This window comes from Aquarana catesbeiana, linkage group LG06, assembly GCF_042186555.1.
Source record: "Aquarana catesbeiana isolate 2022-GZ linkage group LG06, ASM4218655v1, whole genome shotgun sequence".
Lineage (NCBI taxonomy): Eukaryota > Metazoa > Chordata > Amphibia > Anura > Ranidae > Aquarana > Aquarana catesbeiana.
The window spans coordinates 334,490,035-334,504,463 of NC_133329.1; the positions used below are offsets into that span (position 1 = coordinate 334,490,035).

Below are 14,429 nucleotides of genomic sequence, written 5' to 3' on the forward strand. Positions count from 1 at the left end.
GTCAGTGTTGATGGATTTGGGATTCCGGCCTCAGGCCCAACTGAGCCAGCATAGTTGGCTGAATGTTTTCTTAAAAAATTATGGAGAACACAGCAGGCAAGTATTATATGGTTCAGTTTATACTCCGCCATATGGATGGGTGTCAGAAATAATCGGAACCGGCTGGCCAGGATTCCAAATGTGTTCTCCACCACTCTTCGGGCTCTGGCCAGCCGGTAATTAAAAACCCTCTGTTCCGGGGTGAGGGTCCTCATCGGGAATGGCCGCATCAGGTCGTCCCCCAGCGCAAATGCTTCATCAGCAACGAACACAAATGGGAGACCTTCAACATTGTCCTCTGGAGGTGGCAAGTCCAAGCTGCCATTCTGGAGACGCCTGTAGAACTCCGTCTGGGCGATCACTCCACCATCGGACATCCGGCCATTCTTCCCCACGTCCACATACAAGAAGTCGTAATTAGCCGACACCACCGCCAACATCACTATACTATTAAACCCCTTGTAATTATAATAGTATGACCCCGAGTTGGGTGGTGGGACGATGTGGACGTGTTTCCCATCAATTGCCCCTCCGCAGTTAGGAAAGTCCCACCGCTGGGCAAAGTGGGAGGCCACAGTCTGCCATTCCTGTGGCGTGGAAGGAAACTGTTGAGGAAAAAACAATAAACATTACTATTTTTTCACAGAAACATGGCAAGCAGATTATACACAAACATTATGGGGCAACCTCCAGATAGCATTTAATAAGGGGAATTTAACAAGGCCAAAGTATAAGGTACACCTATCATATTCCCCCACCCCCTCTCATGGGCCATTTCTAACATTATAGGGGGGGGGAACTCTTGGACAGGTAACCCTCTTCACTTCATTTTGAGATGAATGCCTAAATACAGGGTATTACTTGGAACAGCCCCTCCTTAGTTACACTATTAGCAGACCACTGGACAGGTAAGAAGTGTCTGAATACAAAGATATAAATACACATTGTACACATTTGAGGACATTTGGACATTCTGCTATTACCTATCAAGATAATAATAGGATACAAAAACTTTAAACAGTTCCATTGGAAAGTATACAGGCAGGCCCTTGCACTACATGCTTTGGGGAATTCATCCATAAATCTGACCAGTAAAGAGATGGGTATAGTGTGTATGGGTTTGGCAAAGTCAGCAGATAGATGATTGAGGATAGAGAATTGGGATCAGCTGACTTAGCAGTTGGGGGAGGGAGGGTTACCAAAAATTTGTGGACACCACAAAAAAAGCCTCTGGCACTCTGCCTGAATTTAAAGCTAAAATAACATTAACAAACATTTTAGGGGGTGTTTGGGGTAAAGCACTACTATGGAGCTGATAAAATACATTGTTATGTGACTACATGAGGTGAATATAGGGCAGGAGACACCATGCTGGAGAGGTTATTGAAGGGCAAATATGTATGAAGGACCTAAAATAATAATTACATAAAAATCCAGCATGCATGAGGACAAAGGGGACATTCACAGCATATTCCAATCATGGTAATTAGGGAATGAGGAAAGAAATACAAGATATTAGCAAACATTCAATACAATAAAATATGATATAAAAGGATAAAAATCTTACCTTCATATACTCCTTCTGCAGGACCTGGATGATGGCAGAACAGGTCTCTGGGATGATGATACCCAGAGCCTGGGGGGAGATGCCTGTCGAGAACTTCAAGTCCTGCAGACTTCTCCCTGTGGCCAAATACCGCAAGGTAGCGACCAACCTCTGCTCCGGAGTGATGGCTTGCCTCATGCAGGTATCCTGCCTGCTGATATAGGGGGTCAGCGAAGCCAACAGACGGTGAAATACGGGGTCCGTCATCCGGAGAAAGTTCCTGAAATCATCAGGATTATTCTCACGGATCTCACGGAGCAAAGGCATATGAGAGAACTGGTCACGCTGAAGCAACCAATTCTTGGTCCATGAACTCCTCCCCACCCTGTTCATGGACTGGACTTGTGTCAAGGTCAGGACCCCAACACCAAGCCCCCGCACAGCACGAACTCTACGAGGAGTACGTATACGAAACATGGCTAGGAAACGGTCGGCTGCTCAGAACGAAGTAACAGAACGCACTGAAGAACAGCAAGGCCTGTGAAGAGCGACCTGAAAACCAGTAACGAACGAACAAGAATACAGTGACTAAAGTCACGCGGAACTTGCTTGCACGCACTGAAGAGCAGATACAAACCCACAAGCACAAACTGAACGGCAGAAAACGATCTGAAAGCCACGAGTCTGAAAAAGCGCGAATCGTCTCTCACCAAACTTTTACTAACACGAGATTAGCAAAAGGAGCCCAAAGGGTGCGGCGCTTGGTTCTGAACCGGCCTTTTCTAGTCTCGTCGTACGTGGTGTACGTGACCGCGTGGTTGTCGATCGGAAATTCCGACAACTTTGTGCGACCGTGTGTAGGCAAAACAAGTTTGAGCCAACATCCGTCGGAAAAAATCCTAGGATTTTGTTGTCGGAATGTCCGAACAAAGTCCGACCGTGTGTACGGGGCATTACTGTGAAGAAACCTTTCGGTATTTGGAGATTATGGCTGAGATAGGAATTTTTCTTCACTTTGAAACAATTTGCTATCATGTCCTCCTGTGTCTCCAGGACATGAAGTGAAGGGAGGACAGAAAAAAAGAAAGCAAAAAAAAACAACAAACAAGTTTTAATAATTTCCTGCTCTATCCAAAACTACAAAGAAACATTTGGGGTGTACATATACTAAAGCCCTGTTCACACTGGCATTAGAAACAGGAATTTGAGGCGCATTTTTGCCGCTCCTCGAACAACTAGTAAAGTAACCTGCAATGGATAATATGTACAGTGGACAGAGCAGTTCACATTTGAAAAATGTCAACTCCTTCCATTCAAGTCTATAGTAACACACTGTAAATGCGCCTGTAGCATTTACAGTGCGTTTGACAAGCATTAATCAAATATCGGTGAGGTGGAAAAAAAAATCACTTGAAGGGCATCTGTGGTGTGTTTTTTTTTTTGTCCAGTGCAATTAAGCGCATCAAAAACATGTATGTTTCCGTCTCGCTTTTCTGGGTTTGGTGTGTGCATGAGCACGCCCCCTGCTGACCCGTAATGTGATTGGACACAGGATGAGTTTGGCAGCGGATTTCAGCCAATGATTTCAGCTGGAACCTGCTGATCGGCTGTATTCAATCACACACAGAGCTCTGTGTTTACAAAACACACAGAACTCTGTGCAGTAAATAGCGATCTGGCTGTTTCTTCAATTTCTGAGAGAAAAAACAGGCATAATTAGTAAGTTAAAGCAACACACATTACACTTGTTGGGCACACAGTTAACCACTTGATTGCCTCTAGATGTTACCCCTTCTCAGTCATTGTCATTAATATAGTGTAAGTGTACAGTGTTATCACTGATCACTGTATTAGCATCACTAATGCCATCAGTGTCAGTTAGGGAGGCAATAGACTAGTTGAAAAATAAAAGTTCTGTCGATCGGAAAAAGAAAATAGCTCATATGATTGTGCCATCAATTGTTTTGATTTTCTAAAAGAAGAAAAACAGCATGTTGGATCAGGCACTTTCGATTGCGGCATGAAACTCGTGTGTCCCAGCTGGCAGACTAATGATGCGAAAACGAACAATTTGACTCATCTATGGCCTTCCTTAGTGACCCTCCCAGACAGTGTCTGTTAGAGCCAGATTGCCCGCCACCCTGTCACATTATAATTTGATGATCACTGCCATTAGTGTATAGTGTCTGTTTGTAGACATTATAACTTTCACACAAACCAACTAATATACAACTATTTGTATTTTTTTCTTTTAACAAAGACATGAAGCAGAATACATTTTGGCCTAAATTTATGAAGAAATTCGATTTTTTTTTTATTTGTTTTAATGGATATACAGGAAATTAGAGAATATTGTAGAAATTATTGTTTTCAAAATTTTTGTTCTTTTCATGATCAAATACCACCAAAAGAAAGCTCTCTTTGTGTGATTTTTTTTTTATACATTTTGGTTGTAAAAAATGCCCTTGTCGTGAAAAGGGTAAAACCTTCCCGAGGTCAAGCGGTTAACAATCATCATAACCCTCTATTAAGAATATAAATAATTTACACAAAAACACAAATGGGTCATAGCGCTGACAGTCCCATGGGGCCACTTTTCTAGTTTTCTTCCGTGGCCTTAACAATCTCTGTACAATCTAGATTTGCCCTCATAGTTTTTGCAAATCTAGATTGTACAGAGTGGCCCGTCCATTAGGACACCAGATACATGAATTCCAATGGGGCGGTGTTTTTTTGAAACACGTGATTAGAGCCAGAGGCTCTAATAGGCTTTGAAAAAGGGTGGGCTCAGGTCGCAGAACACTGATTCTCCTCCTGGTCTATCACGAAGCGGGTCCGAGACTCATTTCCCGTTTACCCGAAAGGAGAAGCGCTCTGATTGGCCACCGAGGAGGGAGGAGACGGAAGCCACCGCAATGCCCGCAGAGTAGAGCAGGGGAACAGGAAGCCGTCTGTGTTGCCCAGGTGAAGCGCTGCCTGACCACCAGCCCTTACCACCAGCCGCCACTGAACCTAAATAATCTATTTGAATTTGTATCAAATGAGACAGGCCCTTGCATTACATACAGTATGTGATGGTAGATCTAAAGAATGTGATGGTAGATCTAAAGATTGTACAATCAGATTGCTTAGTGTTTGGTGACCCTTACGGCTCGTTTACTCTTGTGGCTATACTGCCACCTCTCTGAAAAGTGATCCACTGTGGTGTTTGACATTCAGTGAGGAGCCGATATGGCACCCCAATCACTGCCTGCTTTAATGCTAAAAATGTAGACCCACCGCCCCACAACCTTGCGCACTGGACACAGCTACAGGGTATTTGAAGCGCAGCCCCATTAACTTGAACGGGTCATATTCAGTGGCAAAACCACCTGCCGAAAGCAACATGCTGTTCAATTTTTGCCATGGCATGTGTGCAGTGCTCAGTGGCTGCATGCCCTAGAGGGGCCGTAAAACCATGGCTTAACCTTCTGCTTTTACTGCCCACCGGCTGCCTATGTGAATAAGCCCTTACACCACAGGCATGCAACCTGCATGTTAACACATGTGTAGGCGTGAAAGGGCCCATAAAGTTTACCTTTGCGATGCATACTAGCACATTATGCTATTGCAGGTTTTTTTTTTTTTTTTCAGTTTACTACCGCTTTAATAATAGAAGTGATAAAATTATTATATTCCTTAAGTCTTCTTTAACTCTCTGCAGCTGGATTGGTCCATTCTTATGAACATTCCTGTGAACATGAAGCCCTGTTAATTGATAAACTCTTTGATAACTACAACAAAGTTGTACGTCCAGTCAAAAACTTCAGCGACAAAGTTGTGGTGACGCTTGGCCTGCAGCTCATTCAGCTTATTAATGTGGTATGGAAATAGAATCAATTTTAAAAACCCAAATGTATTGTGCTTAATGGAAACAGCCTAACAAAATTATCTGATTTATTTTATAGGATGAAGTGAATCAAATTGTATCAACAAATATTCGCCTGAAACAGGTACATTGACTAAGTAGTTTTCAGTTTTGTGTCAGAATGATAAAATAAAGTAGAACCAGAGACACAGCAGACAGCTCAATAATCAAAATTCGAAAGAAATATAATTCAGTTATGTCTGGAATCTTCTGTCTGGACATACATTTTATTGCCAAAATTATTGGGACGCCTGCCTTTACACACACATGAACTTTAATGGCATCCCAGTCTTAGACAGTAGGGTTCAATATGGAGTTGGCTCACCCTTTGCAGCTATACTACCCCTTTCACACTGGGGCGGTTTTCAGGCACTTTAGCGCTGGAAATAGCCTTGGCTAAGCGCCTGAAATGCGCCTCCCATTCATTCAAGTGTGACTTTTAACATTCATGCGGTGTGCTTGCGGGATGTTCCGAAAAGACCTGCAAGCAGCATCTTTGGGGTGGGTTGGGAGTGCTGTATTTAGCGCTCCCAAAATGCCCTGCCCATTGGAATGAATGGGCAGTGCTTCGGAAGCGCCTGAAAATCGCTTCAGAAGCACCGTAGCACGGGAGTTTCTAACCCCTTCTTTGGGGTTAAAAGCACCCCGCTAGTGGCCAAAAAGCGCCTCTTAAACATGGTAAAGCATCGCTTCAATAGCGGTAAAGCACCGCTAAAACAAGCGGCATTTTACCAGGAACGCAGCCGTGACCCCAGTGTGAAACAGCTTCAAATCTTCTGAGAAGGCTGTCCACAAGTTTTACCATTCTTCCAGAAGCGCATTTGTGAGATCAGGCCAGTCAATTTCCTCCACCCCAAACTTGTTCATTCACACTATATTGCCAAAAGTATTGGGCCACCCCTCCAAATCCTTTGGTGATGGGGGATTATGGTGTGGGGTTCTTAAGGCATCAGCATACCAAGACATTTTGGACAATTTCATGCTCCCAAATTTGTGGGAACAGTTTGGGCATGGCCACTTCCTGTTCCAACATGACTGCGCACCAGTGCACAAAACAAGGTCCATAAAGACATGGATGAGCAAGTTTGAGGTGGAGGAACTTGACTGGCCTGCACCTCAACCTGATAGAACACCTTTAGAATGAATTAGAGTGGAGACTGCGAGCCAGGCCTTCTCGTCCAACGCCTGACCTCACAAATGCGCTTCTGGAAGAATGGTCAAACATTCCCATAGACACATTTCTAAACCTTGTGGACAGCCTTCCCAGAAGAGTTGAAGCTGTTATAGTGGGCCAACTCAATGTTGAACCCTACGGACTAAGACTGGGATGCCATTAAAGTTCTTGTGCGTGTAAAGGCAGGCATCCCAATACTTTTGGCAATATAGTGTATTTCATGTTACTAAAGATGTTTGGCCTTTGCCTGCAACAAAGTCTTCTCTGTAACACCATTCTTAAGGGCCCATTTAAACCTGTGCATAGAGGTAATGTGTTTTTATGTGCGCTACCGTATTGTGTAATAACATGGTAGTTACAGTGCTGTGTTACAAAAAAAGGGTCATGTCTGATTTTTGGTATATTACATAGTAGAAAAGGTTAAAAAAAAAGATCTGGATTCATCAAGTTCAACATTTGTCTGCTTAGTGCTTGTGAGTGTGAGTTTTATGTGTTTGATCCAGAGGAAAACAATTCTACAAGCATAGTCCAGTTTTGCTTTGAGAGGGTGAAAACAATTTATTCCTGACTCCATAGTAGCAATCACAGAGGCGTAATTAGAACCATCAGGGCCTTGGTGCAGGAAACCATGGCAAGTGCCCCCTCTGTCCAAGCTCATTGGTGGAACCTTTGCGACCCTGGTAGTTCTGTCACTGGTGTTTGTAGTTTTTTTTAATTATTATTTAATTTTGTTTTATGATTTTATTATATTTTACTTTTTTTTTACTATTTTTTTTCTTATAATTTTTAAGAGCCCTGTTAGGGGGCTCTGGTGAAATATCAGGGGTCTAGACAGACCACTGATGTTTCACCTTTGACACAGAGAAATGCGATTTAGGACACAGCCCTCGATCTCCATATGTGAAGCTTCATCTACACAGAATGAATAGACAGGAATAGCTCTGTACAGAGGCTTCCTGTTCATTCACAAACTGAAGCATAGTGCACACAGTTTACTATGCTTCAGTTATGAATAGACAGAGTCAATGATCGGTACCGATCACTGATTCTGTCCATTCAGAAAATGTTCAGGAATGTAGCCACCCTCTCTTGCTCACTTGCAAAATAGACTAGGGACCAAGGGATGTCCAGTGTGCATAGAGCAGTGCACTTGATATTAACTTGACTTAACATGCACTTCCCATTCCAAACAAACAGAAGTGAAGTGGAAAAGGAGATGTTTGGGAGCTCTCAAAGGATGTTACAAGGAGACAGACAAAAACACAGAAAACACAAGATCACAGAGTTATTAAGCAGTGGACATGTATGGATTATTTTTGGAGAATAAGGATATTGTTTAGTGTCACTTTAATGTACCACAAGTTAACACGGGACATAATATGCGTTAACACTGCAAAGTATAAATGTGTCCTTAGGGTTTTGTGAGCACAAATAGTTGTTTCATAAAGTGCCATCTGATCCAAAGATAAAATATCCCCCCAATTAGTTTGATTATTTTAATTTGTAACAGATTTGTAACATGCAGTGCAGGTGCTTTAGGAAACATTAGGCCATAATTGAAATTATATTGGGAGCTTGTAGTTGCAGCAATAACTGGCATATAGTTTATTGGGCTATAATAAACTTTTGATGCTTAGCTTGGTTTTTAACCCAAATAGTAAAGTGAATGCAGCTAGTTCATTGTTGTTATAATTGTATTTATTTTTCTTCTTTAATTGCTCAGCAATGGGTGGATGTCAACCTAAAATGGAATCCAGCAGATTACGGAGGAGTACAGAAAATTCGGATACCTTCAAGTAAGATTTGGCGCCCGGATTTTGTTCTGTACAACAAGTACGTGAAATAAGTAAGCTCCATTATATTATTGCAATTCAGGGACCACTACATGAAATTCTTTGGTTAGTAAAGTAATGCAAACCCTTCACCCACCATCCAAACCCAGGTAATACAGAGTCATAACTACCCTATATGACTTGGTCCAATTACAAATTGAAAAATATGTGATATTGTCATTACATATAAATCTCCACCCGTGAGCTTTTATAATAGTGCAGCCTGGATTTATATTTTTATTTACTTCTATTCTCTTGTTGTCTGAAAAGAAGTAGTGATGGGCTGCAAGGCCAACTCCTGTCTGAAGCTAAGTTTGACAGTTTTCAGAATTCTGAAAAAAGATTACAGTGGAACCTTGGATTACGAGCATAATCCGTTCCAGGAATCGAAAGCACTCGCATATCATATCGAGTTTCCCCATAGAAGTCAATGGAAACGAAGATAATTCGTTCCGCATTGACTTCTATTACATGCAATACTGCACGTGGCCAGAGGTGGGGGGGCGTCGGAGAGCCTCAGAAATACTCGGGGACAGCTCGGCTGAACTCGGAAAGGCTTGGAAACACTCAGGAACAGAGTATTTCCGAGTGTTTCAGAGTATTTCCGAGTGATTCCGAGTATTTCCGAATGGCTCAGAACCGTTCCGAGTATCCCCATTGCCCCCGCACCTCTGGCCAAATGCGGTACTGCACATCCCATTAGCTTGAATTTTGCTCATTTTGCGAGACAACACTCGCAAACCGAGTCAGAATTAAAAAAAAAGTTGCTCGTCTTTCAAGACGCTCGTTAACTGCGTTACTCGTAAACCAAGGTTCCACTGACACATGATTAGGTAATGGTCAGGGTCAGACAGTCAGCAGCATCAATTTATGACTCAATCTATAATGCTGTAATATGTGCATCTGTTTAGCATTGCTTTGTCATGCGACTGGATAGACAAATGACCTTATAATGCTCAGCGAGACAGCAAAATTACCTTAAATCATTAACTTAAAGTGGTAATAACGGTTCAGCTTTTAAAAAAAAAACAAACAACATGTGATACTTTCCTGCTCTGTGTAATGGTTTTGCACAGAGCCGCCCTAATCCTCTTTTTACCTTATCTCCCGCTGCCGCTCCTGGCTCCTTCCTCAGTGGGCAACGGCTCCAAGCTTCCTTTAAAAAGTTCCACCAGACTCCACTTAAAATAAATGCATACGAATCATAGTGCTTTCTGCATAATCTTTTTCTTTATTACAACAAAAAATGCATTCACTTTCTATTGTGCACTTGATCCAGTGCACTGCGGTAAAGCAATGTGTATATCCCCTTAAGATCCATGTGGATTGTGAGCAGCACAGCTCAACCTGGTGCCTGCTCACTTCTGGTATCCTACCAGATCTAGCTGTTTGTTTTTAAATAAAAATAAAGAGTTGGGCCGAAAGCACTATGATACGCATACATTTATTTTGAGGGGAGTCTGATAGAGCATTTCAAAGGGAGCTTGGAACCATTACCCACTTAAAGGTGTTAAAGGTGAAAAGTGAATACTGGAGGAGAAAAGGGGTGCCCCAGAGGAGAAAAGAGTGTAGTTGTGACCCCTTAAAGGGAAAGGCGCATATTTGACCTATGGTACTTACAGTATATAGCACGTTCAATTTACGCAGCACTTTTTTTACAATGTATATATATTGTAGATTCATATCAGTTCCTGCCCTCAAGGAGCTTACAATCTAAAGTCCTTAACTCACATTCATACATACACAATACATGGGCCAATTAACACACAGTGAGGAAAAAAAAAGTATTTCATCCCCTGCGGATTTTGTACTTTGCCCACTGACAAAGAAATGATCAGTCTATAATTTTTAGTGGTAGGTTTATTTTAACAGTGAGAAAGAGAATAACAACAAAAATATCCAGAAAAAATTCATTTAAAAAAAGTTATAAATTGATTTGCATTTTAATGAGTGAAATAATATATTTGATCCCCTATCAATCAGCAAGATTTCAGGCTCCCAGGTGAAGAGCTGAGATTAGGACCACTCTCTCTTAAAGGGAGTGTTCCTAATCTCATCTTGTTACCTGTATAAAAGACACCTGTCCACAGAAGCACTCAATCAATCAGATTCCTATCTCTCCAAAATGGCCAAGACTAAAGAGCTGTCCAAGAATGTCAGGGACAAGATTGTAGACCTACACAAGGCTGGAATGGGCTACAAGATCATCGCCAAGCAGCTCGGTGAGAGGGTGACAACAGTTGGTGCGATTATTCGCAAATGGAAGAAACACAAAATAAAATAACTGTCAATTTTCCTCGGTCTGAGGCTCCATGAAAGGTCTCACCTCATAGAGTTTCAATGATCATGAGAACGGTGAGGAATCAGCCCAGAACTGCACAGGAGAATCTTGTCAATGATCTTAAGGCAGCTGGGACCATAGTCACCAAGAAAGCAATTGGTAACCCACTACGCTGTGAAGGACTGAAATCCTGCAGCGCCCGCAAGGTCCCCCTGCTCAAGAAAGCACATGCACAGGCCCGTCTGAAGTTTGCTAATGAGCCTCTGAATGATTCAGAGGAAAACTGGGTGAAAGAGTTGTGGTCAAATAAGACCAAAATCAAGTTCTTTGGCATCAACTCGCCGTGTTTGGAGGAGGAGGAATGCTGCCTATGACCCCAAGAACACCATCCCCACCGTTAAACATGGAGCTGGAAACATTATGCTTTGGGGGTATTTTTCTGCTAAGGGTACAGGACAACTTCACCACATCAAAGGGACGATGGATGGGGCCATGCACCGTCAAATCTTGGATGAGAACCTCCTTCCCTTAGCCAGGGCATTGAAAATGGGTCATGGATGGGTATTCCAGCATGACAATGACCCAAAACACACAGCCAAGGCAACAAAGGAGTGGCTCAAGAAGAAGCACATTAAGATCCTGGAGTGGCCTAGCCAGTCTCCAAACCTTAATCCCATAGAAATTATGCAGAGGGAGCTGAAGGTTCGAGTTACTAAATGTCAGCCTTGAACCCTTATGACTTGGAGAGGATCTGCAGAGGAGTAGGACAAAATCCCTCCTGACATGTGTGCAAACCTGGTGGCCAACTACAAGAAACATCTGTCCTCTGTGATTGCCAACAAGGGTTTTGCAACCAAGTACTAAGTCATGTTTTGAGAAGGGGTCAAATACTTATTTCACTCATTAAAATGCAAATCAATTTATAACTTTTTTGAACTGCGTTTTCTCGATTATTTTGTTGTTATTCTGTCTCCAATTACGTCATGTATGACGAAACTAGTAGGGCGGAGTTTATGTCCAAATACACCATGCTACTTTGATCCAGATCTGCAGATTTTTATGTAGGAACTTTTATCCATGTGTTGCACTTTATTGACCTGTGAAAACTTTTAAAAGCATTTTTTCAAGAAAAACCACCACGGTTTTACACTATGTGGTGGCTTTCTCCCCTTTTTATTTAACATTCATGAGAGAGAGTGATCAACCAGCTCTGTTGGCTGTGACGTTATCCTCCTTCATACCCAGTGATGGATCTTTCATGATGTGTGAATCCATGTCAGACTAGGCTCCTAAAACATGGAGTCTAGGCATCCAGTAAGGGCACTTCTTGTATTATCACGGTGGAAGGTGCACTTTGGTGTATGGTCGTCCATCATCTTTGTACACAATTGCAATGATTTCATCACATTTATTTTTATATGGACACACTCATGGACTGACCATTGTCACTTACATTTGTATGCATTTATTATTACTCACATAGCGTGGCAATGGCTGATTTATATATATTTTACACCAATTGTTCTGTTGTGTGATTGCCAGCTGCTTTTTTTTTGATTATTTATCACTTTCACCTGTGCAATTGCAATTACCGTTTTTTTAACACTGGTAAAATAAACCTACCATTAAAATTATAGACTGATCATTTTTTTGTTAGTGGACAAATATACAAAATCAGCAGGGGATCAAATACTTTTTTTCCTCACTTTATCAGCGTGTCTTTGCAGGTGTTCTGCCGAGAAAGTTCCGCCCGGCGGATAAGGACCCCCCTCTACTGCGCAGGCGCAGCGCCTGCGCAGTAGGATCCGGCGGAAATAGCCGAAGATAAATAGGGGAAAAATCAGCTGTACACGGCGCCTGTAAGAGGGCCCCTCGCGGGCTTGCTTCGCTCGGCTCTTTTAGATTCCCCCTCTAGGTCCACTTGGATGGTGGGGAAGGAACCTGGACCCAGAGCGCAGGCGCCGTGTACAGCTGATTGTAGATTTTGTTGTTCGGCTATCTCCGGCGGCTGCTAGTAGTTGGTACTGCGCAGGCGCTGCGCCTGCGCAGTACAGGGGGGAACCTATCCGCCAAGGGAACTTTCTCGGCAAGACACCGGCACAGGGAGAACATGCAAACCCCATGCAGGGGATGCCATGGTTGGACAGATGCAATGACCTGTCTCCTATGTAGATAGACTTGGGGGCATAATTACAGTGTATTGTATATGTATTGTATATGATCATGAAAAGTTAAGACAGCATACATCTAAAGATCATGTTCAATATCGTTCAGAGTATCAAAACTACATGTGAACACGGCATATTTGTTCTCATTAACTGTATGTCCTTTGTATAATATATAAAGGTAAGAGACTAAGGAACTTTTTTAATGGATCTACTCAGCCTTTGCACACACACTTGTAACCCATAGTATTGTCTCCTTATAGTGCTGATGGTGACTTTGCTATTGTCAAGGATACCAAGGTCCTTGTCGATTACACAGGAAAAATTACATGGACGCCTCCAGCTATTTTCAAAAGCTACTGTGAGATTATAGTCACGTATTTCCCGTTCGACACACAAAACTGCAGCATGAAGCTTGGTTCATGGACCTACGATGGCAATATGGTGGTTATAAACCCGGTAATTTGTATATTTGTTATAAATAATACATAGATTTTGTAATTTGAAATGCTATAATGGGACTTCACTATTGACAGTCATGGTGGAAATTCCCACAAAAGAAAAAAAAAAACAGTTGTCTAAACAAATATATTTCAATGTAAACAAAATATATTCTAAATATGCAAACTCGCGCTGATGGTGTGACAAATATGACAATGGTAGTGAATGAAAAGCAAAATGAAATAAAATATAAAGTGCAGCTGCTGTACACAAGGTGCTATTCACTTGACAGATAAAATAAGATATGAACTACAGCGCTAGCAAACACAACATCCATGAATATAATGAAAAACAATAAAAAGTGAATGTCCATATAAAGTGACTGATGTGCTCCAATCCAAAGAATGTGCAAAGTGCTCCAGAGCTTTCAAGGTGTGCCAAAACACCCCCTCCTGTGTCCCCACTCACCAGATGGAATGGACCCCTAGCTTTTCAGTCTAGGGGTCGCTTCAGGCTTATAATGGTGGCCAGGGATGGCAGCTTTAACATCAGATCATCAGGCAGATCCCACTTATTGTAGATACTCAGCCTGGATAAAAGTACCCCAAAACGAAATGAAAGGAAGGGACTATAGTGAATTAACGTTGGGCAATGGATTTATTGTGCAAAAAAAATGAGTACTTACAAAAAGCAAGATAAAATCAAGCATAAAAATCAGAGCGCTGTGAGTACAAAAATCCGCTCATGGCATGCGTTCCACCGATAACCGGAAGTGACGTCAGAAGAACTAGGAACTGGAAATTACGACGTGGCGGTGACTCCTGTGTGCATGCGTGGGAGTGGCGTCACTGCGGCTTGGCCAGTCAAGCTGTCGGAGCCTGCAAACTCAGAAGGAAGACCGGGTGAAGATGGCAGCCCTGTCAGCGGTACAAGCTGGAGGGCTTCTTTCTAAGGTAAGTATTTCATAATGTGCTAGTATGCGATGCATACTAGCACATTATGCTATTGCCTTGCAGGGGATTTTTTTAAATACCGTGGTTTACC

The 14,429-nt window shown here is 42.3% G+C and overlaps 1 protein-coding gene across 1 annotated transcript in view; it reads left to right on the forward strand.

The window, feature by feature from the left end:
- The window catches only part of LOC141146974 (acetylcholine receptor subunit alpha-1-B), a 47,829-nt gene that overhangs the window by 10,925 nt on the left and 22,475 nt on the right, over positions 1-14,429 (forward strand). The window contains exons 2-5 of the mRNA XM_073633860.1: positions 5,289-5,446; positions 5,533-5,577; positions 8,390-8,499; positions 13,208-13,403. Of these exons, the coding sequence (XP_073489961.1) occupies positions 5,289-5,446; positions 5,533-5,577; positions 8,390-8,499; positions 13,208-13,403 (509 nt within the window). The remainder of the gene's footprint in view (positions 1-5,288; positions 5,447-5,532; positions 5,578-8,389; positions 8,500-13,207; positions 13,404-14,429) is intronic.